Below are 25,867 nucleotides of genomic sequence, written 5' to 3' on the forward strand. Positions count from 1 at the left end.
TGTTCCTTCACATTACAGTAATAGGAATTTATTATACAAGCTACGGAGAACAAATTATCACAAAAATAATGTCACAATTATTTATGATCCTGTATTAATATATATTTATATAATGTATCATTATGTTTTCCTTCACATTACAGTAAAAGGAATTTGTTTACAAGCTACTGAGAATATATTATCTTGAAAATAATGTCAGTTATTTATCCTAACCAAAACCTTCGATTTCTTTCCTTATGCAAAATATATTTTTCCTTTTAATTTTGTGGTGAAATTTCTTATCAGTTTTCATCAGACCTCAAAACTCAGCCATCATACCTTGATATGCTGAATGCCGCCCATATTCATCCAGGCTTGTGATTGGTCAGGTTTGAGCTCAACAGCAAGCTTGTAGCTCTGGAAACATTAGATCAACACATGACATATTATATATGGTATATGCATGAGATATAGCCAGTGATGAATTCAACAGTATTAAACCACCAGTGAGATTCAACCTTTTATAAGAGTTTTGGGCCATGTAAGAAACACGATCCATTCAAGATTAAAAAAAGCACTGGAGGCGCATTTAACAGTCTGGCTCTACCGCAGATGTGGTGTTGAAATACCGCAAAAAAACTTTTTGTTCAGGGCTTTATAACCGAGCTTTAAACTGGATAGCAGAATTATGTAAACCTGACACCAGCCTGCTCTCGTCTGTCCTTTTGTGGTCTAAATAAAAGTAGAACTACAGGCCAAATATTAGCGGGAGATCTGGAATGAGTCCAGGATCGAAGAATGCAACCAAAACAGTCCTCGTGCTAATCAGAAATCCTGCCAAAGAAACTTAGTCCCCTTAAGGCAGCCAGAATGTTAAGAAACACCGAGGTTAAAGACAAAGCTTCCAGCGCGAGATGAAGTCTGGACTGTTTATATTTGGAGATGACAGTATCAGGGCACTGGCAAGCAACAGTGTGAAGGTGAGAGAAGCAGCAAGCAGCAGAGAGCACAATTACCCAACATTTAGTCTCATGTAGACAGACTTTCAGCAAAACTGATCCATATTTCAGGTTATTCTGACCGAGAATTAAACAGGAAGGGGCCTGATTTACATGTCAAACAACCAATCTCAGTCTTTTATGTTTATTGTTATGGATATAACCCTGAAACCAAAACTGATATATATCTTGACATGTATGTATTTGCACTGAAAAGGCTTTAAAGGTACGTTTTCAGTCAAAGGAACCATTCCACTGTAGCCATTCAATTCAAAATGATTAATGCAGTAAAATTCAGTAAAAAAATAGTCAAAGATAACAAATATCTAAGTTGAGAAAAACCAAAGAAAAAAAAAAGTGCCACATTCTTCGACATTCTTAGTATTTGATTTTGTCGTTGACCACACAAAAATATGTAAATGAATTTTTAATTCATAAAAGGAAAACATGCTCATAATACAATATATTATATAACAGTGAACAAGTTATTGTCTGTATGAATTGCATATCTTTCAAATAAAATTTAATTATTGTAAAATGAATACTGTACTAATTATTTTATTGTAATGAAAATGCAGTAATGTGTCCAAAACATTTTTTTTCAGTATATACTATATATAATTGAAGATATAATTTCACTAAAGAAAAGTCTAATTGTATGCAATACAATTTTTACAATTGTGCTTTACATATTAATTTTGATATATTACATAGTAATTGTTAAATATGGTATATTTAATTTTATTTAAATAATAATAAAATATAATTATTATATTATAATTTTTTATTCATACTGATATATTTAAATAATGTTTCATTATTTTCTTCCTTCACATTACATTTATGGGATTTCATTTTTTTTTTTTAATACAAGCTATTGAGAATTTATTGTTGTAAAAAATATTTATGGTCCTAAGTTAAAGCTTTATTTTCTTTATGGAAAATATTTCTTCTTTATGAAAAATACAATGCTTTTAATAGAAGGTAAAAAGTAAATCAATCGAAACAACAAAATAAGCATCAAATCTTCTCAGAGGACTGATAAAAACCTGTATATCTTTACTCTTGGATTTTGTATAAATCCAGACAATCAAATTAGAGCTTTCCATCTGGGTAAAGCTCTTGCAATTTTTGTGTGCGATATGCATCAATCGGTCCGTGAACTGTCTATAGGCAAGCTAAGACATAGTAAACAAGAATGTGAAGAAAGGGAATACTTGAAGAGCTCTTCCCTCACATTGACAGCTGCAGATGTAGTTACCTGGAAGGCTCGATCAAGCTCGTTCATCTCTCTGAGCTGGTTGCCCATGGAGAAGTGCAGCTCTGCCTTCACAGCAGGGTCTGACAGCTCCTGCTGCAGTGCTGTCTTCAATGCATCCAATGCCTGAAACACACACACACACACACACACACACACACACACACAAAGCTCAAAACTAGTGCTGAACTTCTTCTTGCTGAGGTTCTTCGTCTCTCAGGAGGCATATAGATTTCTCTTTGAGGCAGAGAACTGCTAAACTGAAGTAACAAAGTAATGAGTAAAGGCATGAGTAATAAAACAAAATTATATGCAATTTATTCTAGTCTGAGATTCAATAAAATGTGCTTTGAACTGCTGAATGCAGTGGCGAAATTAGGTAGGGGCAAAATTACGATCCGGGATGAATTGATTCATTGCCCCAAATGAGATGAAAAAAAACCTTGTGTTTGTGTTTTTTCCGTTTCAATACGGGGTAATAAAAGGGAGTGCGCATGAATTGATGCACACAAAGACACATACACGCACCTCAGTGTGGTTGCCTTGTTTGCTGTAGATGGCAGACAACAAACGGTAACATTCAATGCAGTTGCTGGTCTTTGAAATGATGCCCAGGTTCATTTTCTCGGCCTCCGCAGAGTGACCTGCCATGGCTAAAACCTGAGCCTGTGCAGACAACGAGATGGGAAGAGACAAAACGAGTTAAAAAGGGAAAGAGCGAATGAAAGAGCGACCAGAAAGGAACCTGAGAGGTCCCGGCCTCTGTTTCTTAAGGCGGTGATGTGAATCACACTGAAGGGTCTGTGGAGACTCAATTAAGCTGACGTTCTACTCTTTGAAACACTCCAAGCAAACCGTTTACAAAGACCAGTGCCAATGCTGACAATTAAAGGGATAGTTCACCCAAAAACGAAAAATTGCTGTTAATTTACTCACCCTTAGGCCAGCAAGATGTAGAGTTTTTTCTTCAGTAGAACAGTAAAGAAGATTTTCAGCTGAAACCGTGGTCCTTGGTGATTCATAAAATGATATGCTTTTTTTATTCTCAAAATCGAGAAGCCGCTGACTTGCATTTTATGAATCACCAAGGACCAGTTTCAGCTAAAAATCTTTACTGTTCTACTCAAGAAAAAAAGTCACCTACATCTTGGATGGGCTGAGGGTGAGCAAAATAACAGCAAATTTTCATTTTTGGGTGAACTATCCCTTTAAAACAATATCAAACCTAAACCTAACTGGTTGGATTGGAAAAAAGATTGAGAAAGGAAATGGTGGGATGTTTTTAGGCTAAAACAGGGCTGCCCAAACTCGGTCCTGGAGGGCCGGTGTCCTGAAGAGTTTAGCTCCAACCCCAATAAGTGACTATAATCTCACCAGAGCGAGCCAGATATCAGTGCTGTCGGGCTGAAGTGTGGCCGCCTCTCTGTAAACCTCCAGTGCCTCCTCATATCTACCGGTGTTGTAGTATAAAGCCCCAAGAGGGGTCAGGATATCCACCTTACGAACCACTTGCAGGGCCCTGTGAGACACACCCACATGTGATTTAGTTTACAGTTGTGCAAGCTGGATACACCGTTTAGATAATGGTATCATTTGATCTCATCTTACCTTTTGTACCATAGCTCCGCCTCTTTATTGTCATTGGACGAGCGAAGAAGACGACCCAGGTTCACCATGGCAACATAGTGAGATGGCTTGAGACGCACCGCTTCCTGGTAATGAAAGGCTGCACGATCTCCATGACCTAAACAGAGACAGGTAATATATAGGTTGTGTATAATTATGTGGTTGATATGAAGCACTAGAGATTTGAGATAGTAACACCCTAACAATCATCTAGCAATGACCTGGCAACCACTTTAAAAACCATGAAACAATGCACTGAAACCACTCAGAATATCCGAGTAAATGAACACAAAAACCCTGGTAAATGTCCAGAGGACCTTAGCAACCATCTAAAACATCCTAGCAACAACATAGGAATATCTTAAAAACTGCATACCAATGGGAACTGCTCGGAGCACCCTAGCAACCACATAGCAATGTGGAACCAAGCACATAGAACACCTTAACAAATGCATACTAACACCCTAGCAACCACCTAGAACACCACAGCAACTGCACAAAATTCCCTGGCAACCACCTAAAACATCTTAGCAACTGCATACCAATACCCTATTAACCACTTTAAACATCTTAGCAACTGCAATCAATAACCTGAAAACTACCCAAAGTACCCTAGCAACCACATAGCAAAGTGAAACTAACCAAGCATATAAAACACCTTAGTAAATGCCCTAGTAACCTCCAGAACACACTAGAATCCATATAGTAACATAGAACCAACCATATAGCACACCTTAGCAGCTGCATACTAACGCTCTAGCAAATATCCAAAATACCCTAGCAACTGCACAGCAATATGGAGTCAAGCAAATACCAACACCCTAGCAACCACATATCACATCCAAGCAACCACATAGCAATTTGGCCCTGGCAACCACCCAGAACACCCTAGCAACCACATAGCAATGTGGAATCAATCACATAGAACACCTTAGCAAATGCATACCAACCCCCTAGCAACCACATAGCAACATGGAATGAACCAACCACATAGATCACCTTAGCAACTGCATACCAACACCCTAGCAACCACATAGCAACATGGAACGAAACAACACATAAAAAAACCTCAGCAGAACATCAGAACAGGCACAGCCATATCACCCTGCAGCCCAAGACTGGTTGCCCACTGAAGCTAAGCAGGGTTGAGCCTGGTCAGTCTCAACCTCATGGGAAAACTAGGTTGCTGTTGGAAGAGGTGTTAGTGAGGTCAGCAGGGGGTGCTCACCCTGTGGTCTGTGTGGGTCCTAACGCCCCAGTATAGTGATGGGGACACCATACTGTCAAAAATCACCGTCCTTCGGATGAGAAATTAAACCGAGGTCCTGACTCTCTGTGGTCATTAAAAATCCCATGTGAGGAGAGACCCCCCTATATGATTGTAAAGCACTTTGGGTGTACAGCAATACACAATAAAGCGCTATATAAATGTATCATTCATTCATCTTTGTTACCACATAAGGCCCTAACAACCGCCAAGAACACCCTAGCAACCACACAGCAATGTGAAACCAATTACATAAAGCATCTTAGCAACCACAAACCAACCAACACCCTAGCAACCACCTGGAACATCTTAGCTACTGCATAAGGCCCAGGCAACCACCTAGAACACCCTAGCAACATGGAACCAACCACATAAAACACCTCAGCAACTGCATAATAACACCCTGACAACCACCCAGAACACCTTAGCAACCACACAGAGCTTCTTAGCTACTGCATAAGGCCCTGGCAACCACCTAGAACACCCTAGCAAATGCATTGCAACAATGAATCAACCAAATATAACGTGTGCAATGCCCTGGCAACCATTTAAAGACCCTAGCATCGTGGCAGAGTTGATCTAGTTTAAAGAGTTCTAGAAGTTTCTTACCTGTGTCCACCAGGAACACGCCGTAGTTGTTATGGAGGTCAGAACTGTCGGGGCAGTTCTCAATACCCTTGGTATAAATTTTATTTGCTTCTTTTGAATGTCCCTACACAAAATCCAGGGGAAAAAATAAGTAATCCTTTTACAAAAAACATGGCCTTTATAAGATATTGCAAAAAAAACCCCCCCAAAAAACAGACCAAAAAGATCACTTTGTATGTGCCTCATTTACTAAAACGAGAACAAATGACAGAGAGCAAGACCTGGTCAGCGTATAGAGAGGCGAGGCTGGAGTAGGCATCAGCAAAATGGGGACCGAAATGAATAGATTCCTTCAACATTCTCTCCGCCTCTTCCTCCTTCCCCTGAGACCTGCAAAACAATAACACCATCATCCTCTTCCTCATATGCACAGACACAGTGGCTGTGTCCGAAACTGAAGGCAGCAGCACAAAAAACATAAAATTACTTCTGTGAACCACAACATCAAACACTATTTTTATCCTATCCACCATTCGGATGTGTCTGGGTGTCTTCCAACCTTGGCATACGGTATACAAATGCAGCATTCTCAGATTTCGGACACAAGTAATATTGCAATAGCGTTTGCGTATTTACTTCAGAAGGTTACCAGTTTGTGTATTTGATGGAAGCTTGTTTCCGCCACTGAATAAAAATAAAAAAGGTAGTTGCAAGTTTTTTGCTCACAATTCTTACTTTTTTCTCACAATTATGAGTTTACATCTCACAATTCTGACGTTTTTCTCAGAACTGTGAATTTATACCTTGGAATTCTGACTTTATAACAAGCAATTGCGAGTTATAAAGTCAGAATTGTGAGGTATACTTGCAATTGTAAGAAGCCAGAATTGTGAGATATAACTGAGAAAAAAGAGTTTATATCCCGCATATATAATTCGCTGAGAAAAAAAAATCAGAATTGCGAGAAAATTACCTTTGTATTTTTTATTCAGTGGCAGAAACGGGTGTCCATAGTATTTACTTCAGAGGGTTACCAATTTGTTACTTCAGAAGGTCATGAATTTATGTATTTACTTCAGAAGGTTGCCCAGGTTGAAGAGAGCTCTGTTGTGATGAGGGTTAATATTCAGCGCTCTCCTGTAATAAACTTCAGCCTCCTCAGTCTGGTGAGTCAGGGTGCCCAGATTATTCAGAGCACTGGCATGCCGAGGGTACAGTCTATACAAAACACACAGGCAATTTACGGATTAACATAGTCAATGAAAGCACTGATTCTTAATTAAAAGTATGAAGGAAACTGGGGTATTAAGGTGTATTTTGGAAATTGGAAATGATTCCTTCAGCAGAAAAACCATTCAGTGTCAAATTGCTCTCATGCCCACATACACACACACTTACCTGAGGGCTGTTTTATAGTGGTAAATGGCTTCTTGGTTTCGTCCCCTGTCCTTCAGGAAGTTGGCATAGTTGTAATGAACTTTAGCATTGTGAGGTAAAGTCTGAATGCCAGACCTGACGGACGAGGAAGAAAATAGATCAGGACCCAGAAGGCACAGAGAAAGAAAACACATTTCGTATTTACAGTTTGAAAGGATGAAAATCCAAAGAATGCAAAACTTCATGGTTAATCACATTAAAAATGTAAAAAAAAAAAAAAAAAAACTAAAAATAACCAGGGTTATTATAGTTAATTAAAACTAAAACTACATAAAATTTAATAAATCCACAGAAGAAACACTGGAGAAACTCAGGGAAAATGCAACACAACCAACATCTAATATCAAAAATTCACAATAACCGGCCAAGAACTGAATAGAACAGGAAGAACTTATACAGAAACTAAATAAGGGAACTAATGAGATGATTAATGAACACAGGTGAACAGAATGAACGAATCAAGGGAGCATGGAAAACTAGGTCAAGAAACAAAACAGGAACAGGGAAAAACAAACTAAAAGTCTATGACCATTACAATATCTATAGGAAACATTTTTCAATCAGTACTAAATTATTGTGCAAAAGTTAACATTACATGCATTACTTAAAAAAAATATTTTGTCAACCATCCACATAAGCATATAAATGTATATAAATGTAAGCATATAAAAATGCAAAACATGTAATAAATGGAAAGCTTCATGCTAATTACTTTAAAAAACTTAAAAAATAACCATGGTTATTATAGTTAACTAAAACTGTATTAAAAAAAACATTTGTTACCTGAAATAAATTAAAATAAAAAATACATTAAAAACCTTAAATTTTAATTACAATTTCTCATTTTCATTCAGCTTAACTTGATGTGCTAAAATAAACTAAAACTGAAATAAAAATGAATATAAATTACACACACACATACTGTATATATACTGTATACAGTATATGTGTGTGTGTGTAAAATAACACAGAAAAATAACAGATAAAACACAAGAAATGGCACATAAAATCTGATAAAACAGAAACTCTTGGCCAAGCATTCTGGAAAATCAGCTTAAATTGACAGCTGGAGCATGTTAGATGGTTTCTGGTTGGTCATTAACTGTCTTGAGATTATCTACCAGCTAGATCAAGATAGTCTAATAGCTCCTCTGCAGGTGATAATCCAGCTAGTCAATCACCTAAACCAGATTTGACTAGCTAGAAACCTAGCTACTGTGTTGCAAAACCCAGCCTTCATCTTAAACTGGTTTATTCTGGATCTTCCAAGCAGAAAGTGAATCTGCACATTCACACACCTGAACAGGGCTTCTCTGGAGAGCCAGATCTCATTCTGTTGGATGGTCTTCCAGGAGAAGAGGAGGAGGACAACCAGCATGGACACAGTTAGTGCAGCCGCTCCCCACCGACTGACCACTGAATTCAGTCTGTTCAGCCCGTGCACCACCAGAACACAGTAACCCATACTGGACAGACACACAAAGAGAGTGTTGTTATGGAAAAATCCTTTGTAATCTGTGCAACACTGCATAGATGGACGAATTAAAGTAGTTTTGGAACAGACCTTTATATATATTTCACAGGTAATGTACTGTAGAGAGTATTGTGGGTGGAAAATGGCAAATTTTCAACTGTGATGCTAATGCATTTCAGCATTTAATGTTCTCTCATGTATTTTCAGACAGCTAAAGAACCAGCTAACTCTCATGAAAAATAGCAATAATATACCCTTTAAAAATATTATGTCTATGCAATACTTTAATGAAATGTTCAAAATGAGACTTGAAAAAAAAGACTTATGTCAAAAACCATAGAAATCTTGAAAGTATCTAAAATATCATTCATGTGTGTAGCACAAATGCTGAATGACAAAATATGCAATGACATTTAAAACTAAAAGGTAAAGGGTAGGAGTGATTGTTCACCACAATAATCACAGGAAAGAAATCATTACAATTACATGAATTCCCATAAATTGACTAATATTATTAAAAAATTAAATCAAATCATATTTTACATGGATACAATAAAAATCGCAATTATTAAATAAAATTAAATAAAACGACTTCATAATAAATGTATAATAAATACAATATTTATGCATTAATTTAATTATATATACAAATAACAATGTAAGATATTTGACATTTTTATAATGTAAATATTTTAGACATATACATTCTAGATAGATATATACATAGATATATACACAATTAGTAAGTAAATATTCAAAATTACAGAAGAAATGTAAAAGTTTAAGAATCAGCTTTTACAAAAACATAATTACTAAATATATTACAGGAAAAAAATATTGTATAAATATCAGAAATGATTATTGTATAAATTATAAAATGATTTAATGTTTTATTTTTTTCCCAGTGGCTATTATTATCGAACACTATTGCTAATTATTGTAACCCTGGTATGATCCACCAGGTAGGCATCAAGACAAAAGCGTTTAAAATTGCAAGTACGAACACAGAATCAGACACATCTGTGAATTATATTTGTAGACTTGAGCGCATATTTGAAGGTAACCATGAGAAGGACAAAACACCCTTCAATCCTTTAGCCACAGGAAAGGGGCCGATCCGATTCCACACCTCACACTGTTTATTCTCAGACACTGTTGACACGGTCAAAATCAGCTCAAGTCAAAAACAATTACATGAATCTCCCACACGGAGAATATTACTTACTCACTAGTGTTGAAAAAGACTGTCGAAGGAAAAAGTGAGTTATAACAAATAGCATATTCCTTGGGAATATCTGTTTCATGTTTTTTGTTGTTATTCAGTGCTGAATTGTTTCTGGGGCTTAATTTGGATTCAATATCCTTCCAATCTCATTTTCTTTCTTTGTCTCTCTGCTTCGCTTTCCAGAAAGTGACACCTCCCTTTCCCCGTCAACACCCACTCCTCTTAAACAGAACATATGAGGACTCCTGCGGCTTCACACACACACACACACTTTTGAAACGTGTGGTATATTCACAGATCAAATGAATTTGTCTTGTGTAAGGATAAAAGAAACTCAGATACTTTGATCTCCTGAGAAACAGACAATACAAACTTACACGGGCATCTTCGAGACACCCCACAGAGGGGTGGTGCAGGAAACGCCTCTCTCACATATGCATCAGTGCCTTTTCATCTCCTCCCTCCACTAGATTCACTCAGAATGGTCAATAATATACTATATAAATGCAAATAAGATTTACAGTCATGTTTGGTGTCATTTGAATAGTCTCAGGGCGAGTGGTACAATGGTCTTAATCTTACAAACGTAGACTAAAAGATAATACAGATCCTAAGCGTTAAGAGATACTTTGATTACTGTAGAGGGTCATTCCATGCAAATTACCTTCTGTTCTCATTGAGGTGCAAACCACCCAGGTCTGGGACCTGGGTTAATGCAAATTCCAATTGTTTGTACATGCCTCCATTTGGGGGATGTTTTATCTTGGTTGTGTATTTAAAGGATTGCAGCAAAAGGGTCGGCGCGATTCTGTAGTCAAATGTCAGAATAATTAGAGACCAACAAACAACCAATTTGCCTTTCAACCTAAATTCGAAGTCATACTAAAATGGAGTTAGATTAGATAATAAAATGGAGTCAGATTTGAGTTAAATCTAAATTGAATAACTCTGCGCGCTGAAAAGACCGAACACGCAAGAAACCTTCATCCACTACTGGATACCTTCCTTGGGCCAAGTGTGTGGGCCTTACATCTTGTAATTCTGTTTTGAAGACACATCAATTGAACAAGAGTTTTACTGAAGAAAATGCGAGTGTGCTTGCCCATGCAAAACTTGCATCCACAATGCTAAGGCATTGTTTTTTTGGTTGATAAAATATGCGATGTATTTAGTATTGCTATGCTCTATGATATGTTGGTCTCTAGATATGGTTTTTAGATACTTCCTTCTATATAAGTCTATAGGATTGTTTTGCATATTTGACCAAAGTCAGCATAAAATTCAGGACAAATTTTAGTACTTGGCTAAGTAAACTAATTCAACTAAGTTTACTACTTAATGCTTAGAGTATTTATTTTGCAAGAAGAAAAATATATTTTATACAGAAATTATTATTATTATTATTTTGCAATGCAACATTTTTCAAAGCCATTTTCCCTCTTTTAAAGTTAAAATGTCTTAATGATGGATTTGTTTCGTAAAAACATGCAGCTTTTCACGTCATAAGATGTTAATTGACGGACTGGAGACGTGTGGATTAATTGTGGATTACTGTGATGCTTTTATCAGCTGTTTGGACTCTCATTCTGACGGCACCCATTCACTGCAGAGGATCCATTGAGCAAGTGATGTAATGCTACATTTCTCCAAATCTATTCGGGGGGGAAGTCGTGGCCTAATGGTTAGAGAGTCGGACTCATAACCCAAAGGTTGTGGGTTCGAGTCTCGTACCGGCAGGGATTGTAGGTGGGGGGGGGGAATGTACAGCGCTCTCTCCCACCTTCAATACCACGACTGAGGTGCCCTTGAGCAAGGCACCGAACCCCCAACTGCTCCCCGGGCGCCGCAGCATAAATGGCTGCCCACTGCTCCGGGTGTGTGTTCACGGTTTGTGTGTGTTCACTGCTGTGTGTGTGCACTTTGGATGGGTAAATGCAGAGCACTAATTCCGAGCATGGGTCACCATACTTGACCACATGTCACATGTCACATCACTATTCAGATGAAGAAACACCTGAGGGTGAGTAAATGTTTAGCAAATGTTCATTTATGGGCAAACTCTTCCTTTAATTGTCATGAAATTAAAGTCAATGAACCTAAAATAAAATAATAATTTTCTTTGTGCAAAAAACAGTTAAATATGAGGTAAAATGACATTTTTGTGCGTTTCACCAAGTACAAGCAATAGTAACAGCGATGTTCCCCTTATATTTTTGCTCCATAGACACAACTAAAGTGAATCAGAGTCTGAGAGCAACTCACATTCCTCTCATAGCTTTTCGCTGATATGTGTGTGGCTGCATGTGTGTATATATGGTTTGGCCTCTGAGCCACAGTTCCGCCCTCATGTGTCTGACTACTATTGCTGTTAGCACTAACAAAGACAGTGCTACGTATATTTACCCAGCATGCATAGAGAAGTACCGCCTAAATGCCAAGATAAGTGCCCATCTGATCCTAACACCATTAAACTCACTGAACACAAACCGCTCATTACTCATAACTAAGTATACTCAGGGATGTAATGCTTTGTATACTTGTATTTATGTGTGTGTATGTCGGGTCACCGCAACACTCAGAGCTAATAAGATTACTAAAATACCTCACCTCACCTCATTGTTCAAGTTTCTGTTTAATCTGGACAGTTAGCATAAATACACACACACACACACACACACACACACACACATTTATAACAGATCAGTGGTGCATTATGGGAAGCAGGGTTCAAGATTATGTACTGTTATCAGTGGTGTGTGATCCCTACAGCAGGATGAAGGAGAACGAGGGAGAGAAAAATGGAGGTTGAATTTGTAATGCTTTAGAAAGCAAGAAATTACATTTTCTCAGGCCGTCACAATATATTTTTACAGGCACATCCGCACAATACACATCCACACAAACCTGGGCATGTAGAGAACTCTTTCTGCCACCACAAATCCCACGCGGAAGAACAGATTACTGGCTGGGATGAAGGGAAAGATCAGGAACAGCAAGCCCACCAACACCTCCTTCCCTTTCATCTTCTACACAAAGAGAGAGATGGAGAAAAACTAAGACAGATGGAGAGAGAAACCAAACATTTTCTACATTTCCTGCAGACAATGTCAGTGGAGCTTGTCTATGCAAAATTCGCAGCCACAATGTTATTTTGTTGCTAGGGTGTTGCTATGGTACTTAAGAGTGTTTTTTTTACAGTGGCCAAGAGAGCTCACACACTGCAACTGAACAAAACACATGCAAATAAAAAAAAAACATCATCAAATTATCACAATGCAAATACTTTGTACCAGCAAATACTCACAATGCAACCAAATACAGAAACGCGCTGCAAATACTCACAACAACCAAATACAGAAACGTGCTACAAATACACACAACGCAAACAAATACAGAAACACTGCAAATACTCACAATGCAAACTAGGGCTGCACGATTAATCGCATGCGATATTTAACGCGCATCTTGTCAGTAAAGACGGCTCTGTAATCAGCGGTTCTGTAAATCAGCGGTCCATCACCTGCGGGCTTTCACACTGAGCAGCATTAACTACACAGAGCCGTTGTTCACTGAGGAGCTGCGCAAAAAATCGCGCGAATATGAACGTGGTTTTGCGCAACTGTCAGTGAACAACGGCTCTGTGTAGTTAATGCTGCTCAATGTGAAAGCCCGCAGGTGATGGAGATTTACCGCTGATTACAGAACCGGCTTTCTGACAAGATGCGCGTTAAATATCGCATGCGATTAATCGTGCAGCCCTAATGCAAACAAATACAGAAACACGCTGCAAATACACACAACACAAACAAATACAGAAACGCACTGCAAATACTCAAAACGCAAACAAATAAAGAAACACACTGCAAATACTCACAACAACCAAATACAGAAATGTGCTACAAATACACACAATGCAAACAAATACAGAAACACACTGAACATACTCACAACAAACATTCAGAAACACGCTGCAAATACTCACAACCAAATACAGAAATGCTCTGCAAATACTCACAACGCAAACAAATACAGAAACAGGCTGCAAGTAATCACAATACAACCAAATACAGAAATGGGCTGCAAATACTCAAAACACAAACAAATACAGAAATGCACTGCAAATACTCAAAACGCAAACAAATAAAGAAACACACTGCAAATACTCACAACAACCAAATACAGAAATGTGCTACAAATACACACAATGCAAACAAATACAGAAACACACTGAACATACTCACAACAAACATTCAGAAACACGCTGCAAATACTCACAACCAAATACAGAAATGCTCTGCAAATACTCACAACGCAAACAAATACAGAAACAGGCTGCAAGTAATCACAATACAACCAAATACAGAAATGGGCTGCAAATACTCAAAACACAAACAAATACAGAAATGCACTGCAAATACTCAAAACACAAACAAATACAGAAATGTGCTGCAAATACTCAAAACGCAAACAAATACAGAAACACACTACAAATACTCAAAACACAAATACAGAAATGCACTGCAAATACTCAAAACACAAACAAATACAGAAACGTGCTACAAATACTCAAAACACAAACAAATACAGAAATGCACTGCAAATACTCAAAACACAAACAAATACAGAAACGTGCCACAAATACACACAACGCAAACAAATACAGAAACATGCTGCAAATACTCACAATGCAACCAAATACAGAAACATGCTGCAAATATTCAATGCAACCAAATACAGAAACATGCAGCAAATACTCCCAAATACAGAAATGGGCTGCAAATACAACGCAAACAGAATACAGAAACGTGCTGTAATTACTCACAACGCAACCAAATACATTTGTATTTGTAGTGCGTTTCTGTATTTGGTTGCGTTGTGAGTATCTGTAGTGTGTTTCTGTTTTTGGTTGTGTTGTGTGCATATGTTGTTAAACTGATGAAGATGTTTTCATAATATGTTGGTGTTTTTTGTATTTTGCATGCGTTTTCTATCGTATTCTGAGTGGTTTTTAACTGTGTCGCTATGAGGTTATTAGGACGTTACTATGAGGTTGTGATGTTTTTCTGTGTGTTTAACTGCATTGCTATGGTATTCTGGGTGAAATGAACAGAAATGAAACAAACACAAACATACACAACACACACACATAAGCACACTTGACATATTTTTACTGACTCTGGGCAATATTTGCACTACTAAGGCTTTTCTACACTGCTATAGAGCTCCCATATCTTTATTACTGCTATTTGAGTGTGTATCCTTGAAATATGAGCTAGCATTGTTTCAACTGATGTATAAGTTCATTAAATATGACAGCTGAGGAATAAAGGGTCGATACAAAGATATGAATTGGTTATGAAATCTAAGCTAGAACAAGAGAGGTTGGGGGGGATGAAATCATAACTGTATCACGCTCGGTTTACTTTCAATAGGCCGATATGCTGATAAAAAATAAATAATAAAACCGAAGCAATTGTCTGGAGTCTCACTCTCATATCCACAGATAGAATATGAATGTTTTAATATTGATTTCTGCCTTCCAGTCCATCAGAAACATTAATTAACTTCAGATTCATCAACAAATGAGCAGACATGCAATGACTGTGTCAAGAAATGAACAAGGGCTTGTATAAAAATGTGCTGATAACATTCACGGCCACAAATCAGTACTATCGACTTGCTCTCAGGCCTGTGTGTGTATTTGTGTGTGTTTTGCATGAGATAATTAGCCTAGTAAACATTCCCGAGGAGACAGATTGGAAAGTCATTAGGGTGAATCGTTGGCACACAGCTGATCGGGGGAAGGCTGCCAAAAGATGCGCATGATGAAGGCGTGGCCAAGAACTGGCCCTGTGACTATGGGAATATTTCAGTGACAGGGGAAACTATGCATTATAAGCTCTAGTTTCTGGTGTCAAATAGGTTGTTGTTTAGGTTCAAAAGTGCAAAACAGAGATTACTAGTTGCCTGGTTTATATCACCTCAGATGACCCCAACCAAGTTGGCAAGTCGCATAGCAAGGCATGATATAATTTTTTTTTCTGATCATATATATTTTGTAGTATCATTTATATATATATATATATATATATATATATACACACACACACACACAAAACTAGTATTTATAGTATTTATTAATATTTTGAATCGCTTTTATTTTTAAATGTTCAGTTATTCATTTATTCAGTTATTCATTTAGCTTTTTTTTTTTTTTTAGTAATTTTAGTACTTCAGCTTCAACTTTTTACTTCAGTTACATTTCTAATTTGCATTTAAGTTTTTTATTGTTTCATAAAATTCTAAATAGTGTTAGTTAAAATGTTATGTTTTATCAAATTATAAATTAATATCTATCTATCTATCTATCTATCTATGTATTTGTGCAACTACGTATAGAAAATCCATTTGATTTCCATTTGTCCATCAATACAAACAGAAAATTAAAGCAATGCAAACACAGACAGAGAGAGACACAAAACCAGACAACACTCATATACACAGATCCTACAAGCTTATGTTTTTCTGGGAATTATTAGAGGGCTAAAGTTGGGTCATGAGAATGATGATAGCTTTGGCATTATCCTTTTCGCGAGTTGCCATCTGTTGTCATGCACAAACAGAGGTCATCCGCAGTCCGTCCCAAAATGTCACTGGGCCAAACTACCTACACACCGGGACGATTATCGTGCGCGCTTATCGCCAACGTTTTTCGACGCGTCTTTTGTGTTCATACCCAAGCGATTTTCGCAGGCGATGAGCCGAGTGAACGTGCAAATTCAATCCCTGACATTAGATGGCGCTTAATGAAAAACAGAAATACACCGGTACACATCGAATCCTATTTGATCTGCAATTCCTCTCCATAACAACTCCCTCTTATCGCGATTTTTGTAGTCGCTGTCGCGTTTGTCATAAAGCCCTTTGTGTTCAGACACCAATGAGACCAGCAGCTCTACATTCATCTTTATTTATTTTATTTATTGTTTTATTTGTTGAGGACAGATACAATAAACATAGATGAAAATGAGAAAACAATCATCCCATGCATAGTGCTTGTAGCCGAAGCTAATTTGCAACACATCTTGCCTCGATGCATCTTCTTTGGTCTACTTACTTCCTCTTCGTCATTAGGTATCAATGTGTGCTCGGCAAGACCGTTTTGTGCTTGAGCGCCACCAAGTCATGTTTTACTGTAACTTCAGCAGCTCCAGGCACGTGAACAAAAGCGCCAATCTCATTGGTCGGCCAGTTTTTAGCGCAGACGACAACTCCCATGATTCCACACTCAGTCACGGCGTCATCAAACTACGCCTTTGCCTCTTTGTTTATTTTGAATACGCGCCCTCTAGCGGTGAAAATTACATATTGTGCCTTTAACACGTCTCGCTCAGCTCTGCGTTTTCATTCTGCTTCTTCCCCTCCTTCCTTTATTCCCTTCCACCTTGGCTTTTTTTCGGTCCTTCAGTTCCTTTCTTTGAGTGAAAATTTGTACATTTTGATAGCATGGTTTGAGTATGATTCAAAGAGCTTCAATAAAAGCAAGAACATGTGATTTGCTTGATAAATTATTACTATTATTAAATTATTAAATGATTACTAATTATTATTAGTATTATTTATATACGATTTTAGTATTTATTAATATATTGAATTAGCTTTAATATTTAAATTAGTTTATATAGTTTTAGTTTACAATAACCACACTGCTATTCACAAAAAGTGCACAATACATCAATATGTTAAATATGTCTTTTGTTTTAATGTTTCTTTATTTTAAAATGTTCAAAATTCTAAAACTGCCAGTTGATTTTTAAATCCCATGCAGCCTCAGACTTTTGACCTCAGTGTATACAGAACAAGTTTGGACTGGAGGATCATTTCTGAAATCTGAGAGTGTTGTCTCTATAAACGGAATGAGAAAACCAGTTTTTTTTTCCAATATTAAACATTTGCACACATCTGCACGCCTCAGTAAAAGGAGCAGGCAGTTTACTGACATTGGTCTGTCAGCTTGTCTCAGACACACACTATGAATTATTCAGTCAGCAGATATGAGATCTGCTGATCAGGGACTGGAATATTCCCTCTCTTTCTCTTTCATTTCCCCTCTGTCTTAGTTTCTTTGTGTGGAGTTGGACCAGCCATTCTAAAAATTATTTTCTTTCCACAAACTCAAGGACTGGAGTGGCGAAACGTGAACATTTTTAAAAGATCCTTCAAGGACACTGCCAACACAGCAGCAAACAACTAAAAGAGCATTCTGGGGCCTGACAAAGACAGCCTTGACATTCTATTGCAGTTTCTCGAATATTTTCCAAAACAAGCCTGTGAATGTTTTATTGGTGGCTGAAGCTCTCAAGGTCTCGAAACCTTGAATGCTTTGCTATGTTCTTAAATGCACTTAGTGTTTATTCTTACTCATGGGCTTTTTTGGGTCATTCGCTGCATAGAAAATAGCAAAAAACAGAACAAAAGATTCAAACCTGCATGTATCATGAACACACCACCCATTATGTCAACTTACGACTATTTCCAGCACATAACAAATTAAAAATATTGGTGTATTTGAGGCTAATGAAAAAGTTTTAAAATGCCTGAATATGCTCTTTGACTGAAATGGTGCTAATAATGATTTGCAAGCAGTGTGTGGGACTATTTTTTCCAGTGTCTTTGATACTAAAATCACATATGAAAATGATATATGAAGAATTTCACAGTCAGCATATGTACCTCACAAAAACTGCAAGATAGGGATGAGCAGAAATAACTGTCTGAAGTACTGAATATTCTGATAAGAAAAAGAAAACATCTCACTTCATGCACAAGAAGAATGCATGCATTAGCTCACGGCAAACATCTGCTTCACGTGAGTGTTTGCACTAATTTACACAATCGCTGCTATTTTTCACGGGTTGCTATGGCGATGAGTTGCGAAGAATTGCGCTGGGAGCGCACGTGAGTGAAGAACGCCAGAACAGCGGGGTGTGAGACAGCATGAGCGAAGGCTTTTATGTTTGTCAAAACGAGAAAGCTACATTTGTGTGTATGTTTTTCATAAATGATGACAGAACGTGTCTGCGGAGACATGGTTCCTGCGGTTGTCTTGACATGTGGAAATGTGTGTGTGTGCTCACCTGTAAGCATGTAACACAGTTCAGGCTCAGCGCCAGCATGACGAGAGCCAAAGTCAGGGAAGCAATATTCCGTCCATCCCACAGAGACTCCACTAAAGGAATGCTGCCGACCTGTCAATCACAACTCAAGCAATCATCAAGCGTTCACTCAGATGTCGGGACTGCTGTGTGTTAATGTTGATGCCATTTACCTGCCAGTCGTAGCAAAGCACTATGGGAGCCAGTAAGAGCCAGGCATTGAAGGCGAGCAGGTAGCAATATGTAAGAAACCTAAAAAGATAGCACAGAACGCCTGGTTAAATTATTTAATAAACGTAAAGCTAAATTTAATAAATGCTGTGCTGGAAATCCTTTACCTAATTTGGTGTTCCCTGTAAAAAATGACCAGCCTTTTAAAATTGCTTATAAATCTTTCATCATACAATGATCATACACCACTGGCTCTGCACCCATTTACCTAAATTCATTACTTCAGAGTTATGTGCCCTCTAGAAGCTTGCGTTCTGCAAGTGAACGGCGTATTATTGTGCCATCTCAAAGAGGCACAAAATCACTTTCACAGACTTTTTCATTAACTGTTCCCTCCTGGTGGAATGACCTGCCCAACTTAGTCCGAGCAGCTGAGTCCTTAACCATCTTCAAGAAACGACTAAAAACACATCTGTTCCACCTTTATTTGACCCTCTAACTGTAGCACTTTCTATTTTAATTCTACTTTATCTATATTTATCTTTTTTTTTTATTATTAAAAAACAAACAAACACTAGCTCTCTATTTTTTCTATTCTATCTACTTGTTTTTCTTTGTGTGTGTGTATAATATATATATGTATATATAAGTGTATGTATATGTATGTATGTATGTATGTATGTGTGTGTGTGTGTGTGTATATATATATATATATATATATACACCTTGCTACGTGTACTGCGTTAGGCTAACTGAGACTTGTCATTTGCACTTATATATTGTTGCTCTTTTGTTAGTTTTGACTGCTTTTATTGTCCTCATTTGTAAGTCGCTTTGGATAAAAGCGTCTGCTAAATGACTAAATAATAATAATAATAAATACAATACTATCACCTAATATTGGATTCAAACTTGGATTCAATATTATTGGTTTTGTATTTCTTTTAGGAACTGATTGATCATAGGCCTCATTGATCTGAGCTCATGCATCTCAGCTTTTATCCACAATTATCCACAAATAATGCTTTTTTCACTCAAAAACGGAGGTGCATAAGCTCAGATCAATGAGGCCTATGAGCTAACAATTCCAAATATTTGGTAATAATTTAGCAAAACGAGAAATTTATAAGCAATTTTTGGTCACACTTTATTTTAAGATCCAATTCCCGCTACTAACAAACCATTGTCTATGATTTTTGCCTCAATAATCTCCTAATTTGCTGCTTATTAATAGTAAGGTCATTGTTAAATTTAGGTATTGGGTAGGATTATGGATATAGATGGTCATGCAGAATATGTGCTTTATATGTACTAATAAACAGTCAATAAGATAATAATAGGCATGCTAATAAGCAAGTAATTAATTAATAGTGAGAATTGGTCCCTATACTAAAGTGTTACCCAATTTTTTCTAGGCTGGTCACCCTGTGTGAGCAAAGTCATTAAGTTTTAGTCCAATGTGATAACATTAATTAGTATTTTCAGGAGGAAGAAAATCCTCTCCGGGTCAAAACAACAAGAACACAACATGAGGGTTAAAAAAGTTGTGTTTTGGATAGTTTCCTCCTGACTTATGTAAAATGTAATCCCAAATAGGTCATAACATGGGTATTTTAAGAAATATGAGTAAAAGAACAGTTTTCTCTTTCTGTTATTTATGGATGGGAGGAAATGTCAAGGTTTTCCTGCTTTTGTGTACGTTCCAAACTACATCAGACCCCATACTGGTTTTAAATTGCATTTTAGTCCAAACCCCCACATTACAAGTAATGCGAGTTACATAATCAGATTACGTTTTTCATGTAACTAGTAAAACTTTTACATTTACAAAGAAATATCGGAGTAATTCTTTTCAAATAAGTACCACAACTTTGTTTTCCCATTTATTCCCTGATACCTCTCCTGTCACTGTGTTGATTGGGAGTGAGGTGCAGAGGTACTTCCTTCAGCCTGAGGTTTATTAATTTCACTTTTGGTGCAAAAGGGCTTTTACAGTTGCCAAAAATGTATCTTTTTTGTTATTAAAAAACAAAACAGCAAGCCCGGCTCAGGTGACAAAAAGTAACGCAATGCATTACTTTCCATAAAAAGTAACGCAATTGGTTACTTTTAGTTACTTTTATGGAGTAACGCAATATTGTAATCCATGACTTTTAAAAGTAACTTTCCTCAGCACTGGTCTTCAGTGAATGAGAACATATTTCTCTGTTAACTCTTTTAAAATAAAGATGTGTGAGGGATGACAGCCAGGCCGACCTGGTGAGCAGATATAGAGAGAAGGATGCTGGATTGTCTTGCTCTGAGAACAGCGGCATGGATCCACCCATCAACCATAAACGGAAAGACATGATGACAGTAACCTGCAGCAAAACACAGTAAAAAACTTTCTAAAAATTGCTACAAGTGAACAGATGAGGTCATGGGGTTCACGCAAATGTGATAGAAAAGCCAGTGCTGATTTAAATGTAATTAAAAAAATGAAATTAGATAATGTAATAACAATAAGATAATAAAATATATATTTTATATAAAATATCTCAAATAATTAAAAAATAAGATATAACCTGTTAATGTAACTGGGTTGCTAAATATCCTGTTAAAAATATTGGGGGGAGGGACATGAAAAAGTATGCTTAAAGAGCACTTTTTAAATTGGACATGGTTAGGGTTATTTATTTATTTATTTTTGGTTAATTTTCCTGGAAGAGAAAAACAGTGAATTGTAAATGCACATATCTGCCAGCTTTTAGTTGGTTGCTAGCATATAGATGAGCTCAAAGCTAACAGACATGAACTAAAAGCCACAAAAACTTTGAAAGTATAATCCAGCCCAGATCTTTAAGCACTAAGTCAAAGCACAGTCTAAGGAATAACAACTAAATTCAGAAGGTGCCTTGCCAAAGGAAGCATTGTGCCATTTGGCAGTAAAACATAACTACTTACATGTAACGAGATGACGCAAGCGCGTTTGATGAATGGGATGGAAATCCTGACGAGCTCCTTCAACCTGGAGTGCGACAGGTGCCTGGAACAAAAGCATAACCAGATGTGACAGTCGTTTAACGACTCCATAACTCAATCAGCTGATTAACTCATTTTCATTAATTACTGACTTAATCAAACCATCAGCGAATTACTTTACGGGTATATTAATCTGTTTACTGCTGCTTTCAATTAATTACCTCTCCATCTTGGAAAACAGAGCAGCAAGAAAACAAGTGAAAACACACACACACAAACACTCTCACAGTCCTCTTTAAAATACTTTAAAATGCCACTCTAAACTGGAATGGCATCATCCTTCTTTGAGAGTGCTGTGATGTACAGTGAATTTCAATTCAGCGTGACATGACACCATGACAGCTGTGTCTGGAAACGTGGGTGAGATGAATGAAAGAAAAGAGGCGAGAGAAGGAGGTGGGGGAGGAGTGGAGCTCAGGCAGTACATCGCAATTTTGCTGATTGATTCAGTACAGAGCTGCAGAGAGCTGGGCTTAATGACTGTGTGTGTGTGTGTGTGTGTGTGTGTGTGTGTGCGCGCGCTCATCAGTGCTTTTCAGAGCGTATTGTACTCCAGGGAACGGTAACTGAACTCAAAGACAGCACAGTATTTAAAAAAACGCAAGCCTCCCGCTTGCCCTATCCTTGCCCTTTATCGCTATTTACATTTTCTGGCATTTTGTCTGGTTACAAGAAAAGGAGAAGATATGGAAAATAGGGAGGGGTTTTATACTGAACAATTATTGTTTAATGAACTCAAATTCATTAATTCACATTCCTGTTGTTGTTCGGATGTTATTCAAAAATACAAATTGTCTTAAGAATGTTTTATCTCCGCCTCTGAAACAACTTTTCTGATGACATCATCAAGACCACCAAGTTTCCACTAATGGAGAAGTTCCCAGTCTTACTGTGAATGATTCATTTGTGCATGTTAGTCCAAAGAAATCAAAAAATAACATGTAGATTTCATCAAAATATAAACACTTTCTGTGTCTGAAACGAATTTGCTTTTCTGATGACATCACAAAGGCCACCAAGTTTCAACCAATGGGAAAGTTCCCAGTCTTACTGTGAATGATTCATTTGTGCATGTTAGTCCAAAGTAATAAAAATATAAAAGTGTAGATTACATCAAAATACAAACATTTTCTCTACCTCTGAAACAACTTTTATTTTCTGATGACATCATCAAGGCCACCAAGTTTCAACCAGTGGAGAAGCTCCCAGTCTTTCTGTGACTGATTCATTTGTGCATGTTGTTCTAAAGAAATCGAAATATAAAATGCAGATTTAATCAAAATATAAACACATTCTCTGCCTCTGAAACAAATTTGCTTTTCTGATGACATCACCAAGGCCACTAATTTTCAACCAATGGAGAAGTTCCCAGTCTTACTGTGAATGATTCATTTGTGCATGTTATTCCATAAAAAAATTTCAAAATATAAAATGTAGATTTCATCACAATATAACACATTTTCTGCATATGAAATTAATTTCCTTTTCTGATGACATCACCAAGGCCACCAAGTTTCAGCCAATTGGCGCTGGTCGTGCTTCAGAAGGGGAGGAGTCCTAAAAATGCAAACTTGCACAGGAATTAAATCCTGTGGACAAAATTAAGTCCTGTTTGACATTTTATCCTCATTAAATATGCTCTTTCACTTGGAAATATTATGGGAATAAAATGAGTACCAAAAGCAGTTTAATTTTAAAATGCCTCCAATTTTTACATTTTTGCAACCAAGCATAATTAAACCCCCATCTATGAATATACAAATTAGACGTCAACATCTGCTGTGCCATTAAATGCATTATAGCAACTAGGAATAAGATAATTATGGCACATCTACTCCTAACAGTACAAACGCAGACAAACAATCATGTTAATGGAATTGGGAGCATTTACTTAGTTAATGTCAGGTCTTTGTGAGGAGTTTGTAATTGATACTCTTATAAATATTTCACCGGTGTAGAGATACAGGAGAGAAAACAAGTGTCATCTTATGCATTTAATAATAACAAAGCCTACAGGAGACACTCCACCCCTTTTAGTGCAAACACACACACACACACACACACACACACACACACACACACACACACCAAAACGCCCACTGAGAGACAGCATGTCTGCAGGCATTACAACGACTATCAGTCACAATCACACACTCCACACTGTGTGTGTCTTGTGTGTGTTTTGTGTGTGTGAGAGGGAGTTTGTGTCTCGTGTCCTCCCCAGGGTCATGGGTAGCAGCAAAGGTTTATGGGCACTTTTAAAAATCAAATAAAGCTGCAGAGCCCTCATTCCCCAGAGGGAGATGTAGACGGAGAAAGGAAAATCTTTCCTTTGCTGTTCTTTAAGGCTGCGGAGTGTTATCATTCCTGCCAGCGACCCACAGCCCATGTCACTCTGTTTGTATAAGTGTCACGGATGTTCTTTTCTGCTGCGTCTGTTAACTTCCTGTTACTACGATGCCTGATTAGCTCATAAATATTACTTTAAGTCTAATAATCTACCTAATAAATATAAATGGCACTGTCATTGAATGGGATTTAAAATGAAATTTTTTTTTTTAATGTATTTTAGTACTTTTTCAACAGATGGTTAGTAAAAGGAGGTGCTCAATCATTATAATAATTAAAATCAACCTGAGGAGGTCAAACTAAAAATAAACAAATAAATACATAAAACTCACATAAGTCTTGCAATGCTGTTACTAAAATCTGGGACATTTTTAAACACAATCCATGAGTTCTGTTATGTCATTTTCATTGAATAAACATTGAATAAGCAAAATAAAAAAAAAACTTCATTTCTAACAAAAAAAAAGAAAAAAAAAACTCTTAAAGATAATAAAATAATGTGAAAGATTTATATATGAACACTAAATATTTTGTTAAAGCAATTTTTTTGGAAATTAGTATTTTAATAATTATAGTTAAAAATTATTAATATATAAATAATTAAATAAATGTAATTTAAATTTAAACCCACTGCATTTAAACCCACGTTATGTGCTGGTTAAATTTATTTTAGAAAATATTTCATATAATATAACCAATAGCTTTTACAACAACATGGGATATGTGACTCCATTGCTTTAAAAAACAATGAGAAAAAATATCCCGTATTTGTGAAATGTGGCACATGCCCGTAAACAAATAAACGCTACAAACATCAGATTATCCATATTAAATGTCTTAATAATGGATTAAAGGAGCTTCTGCTACTGGATGTTTGATGTCATGTTTATCTGTGAGGTCTCTGCTATCCCTGAGGTTATGTGCTCTGTGACTAATGCGGAGAAATAGATGCATGTCTTGTGTTTTTGATCTCGGCAGAACACATGGGAACATCGAGAGGCTCAACTGCACAAACATCACCGGCACTGAACATAATTTAAGTGCTGTAGTGATATGTGCTAGACAACATAATGCATTACTGCAACATAGGGCTGGACAATAATTCAATATCAATATGTATCGCGATATAATTTTTTTCAATAACGGTGATATGATTTTTAAACACATATCATTTGTGGTTTCTAAGTTTTTTCTAGGTGGTTGCTAAAATGTTTGGAGTGGTTAAAATGCTGTTAGGACTGTTAATGTCAAAATAAAACCATAAAACCATGAAAAAGGGGTTTCTTTACACCATCAAAATGGCAAGGCTGGGATAGCAA

At 36.9% G+C, this 25,867-nt stretch overlaps 1 protein-coding gene across 1 annotated transcript in view; it reads right to left on the minus strand.

Annotated features, from left to right (window-relative positions):
• The window catches only part of LOC107656308 (transmembrane and TPR repeat-containing protein 1-like), a 45,765-nt gene that overhangs the window by 1,715 nt on the left and 18,183 nt on the right, over positions 1 to 25,867 (minus strand). Inside the window, exons 5-19 of the mRNA XM_016444079.1 lie at positions 22,122 to 22,203; positions 21,435 to 21,538; positions 19,181 to 19,259; positions 18,990 to 19,100; positions 12,757 to 12,878; positions 8,452 to 8,619; positions 7,115 to 7,228; positions 6,791 to 6,934; positions 5,998 to 6,106; positions 5,738 to 5,840; positions 3,844 to 3,979; positions 3,610 to 3,754; positions 2,764 to 2,901; positions 2,239 to 2,361; positions 319 to 396 (exon numbers count right to left, since the gene is read on the minus strand). Of these exons, the coding sequence (XP_016299565.1) occupies positions 319 to 396; positions 2,239 to 2,361; positions 2,764 to 2,901; positions 3,610 to 3,754; positions 3,844 to 3,979; positions 5,738 to 5,840; positions 5,998 to 6,106; positions 6,791 to 6,934; positions 7,115 to 7,228; positions 8,452 to 8,619; positions 12,757 to 12,878; positions 18,990 to 19,100; positions 19,181 to 19,259; positions 21,435 to 21,538; positions 22,122 to 22,203 (1,756 nt within the window). The remainder of the gene's footprint in view (positions 1 to 318; positions 397 to 2,238; positions 2,362 to 2,763; positions 2,902 to 3,609; positions 3,755 to 3,843; positions 3,980 to 5,737; positions 5,841 to 5,997; positions 6,107 to 6,790; positions 6,935 to 7,114; positions 7,229 to 8,451; positions 8,620 to 12,756; positions 12,879 to 18,989; positions 19,101 to 19,180; positions 19,260 to 21,434; positions 21,539 to 22,121; positions 22,204 to 25,867) is intronic.

Source organism: Sinocyclocheilus anshuiensis, unplaced genomic scaffold (genome assembly GCF_001515605.1).
Source record: "Sinocyclocheilus anshuiensis isolate Anshui unplaced genomic scaffold, SAMN03320099.WGS_v1.1 scaffold183, whole genome shotgun sequence".
Taxonomy (NCBI): domain Eukaryota; kingdom Metazoa; phylum Chordata; class Actinopteri; order Cypriniformes; family Cyprinidae; genus Sinocyclocheilus; species Sinocyclocheilus anshuiensis.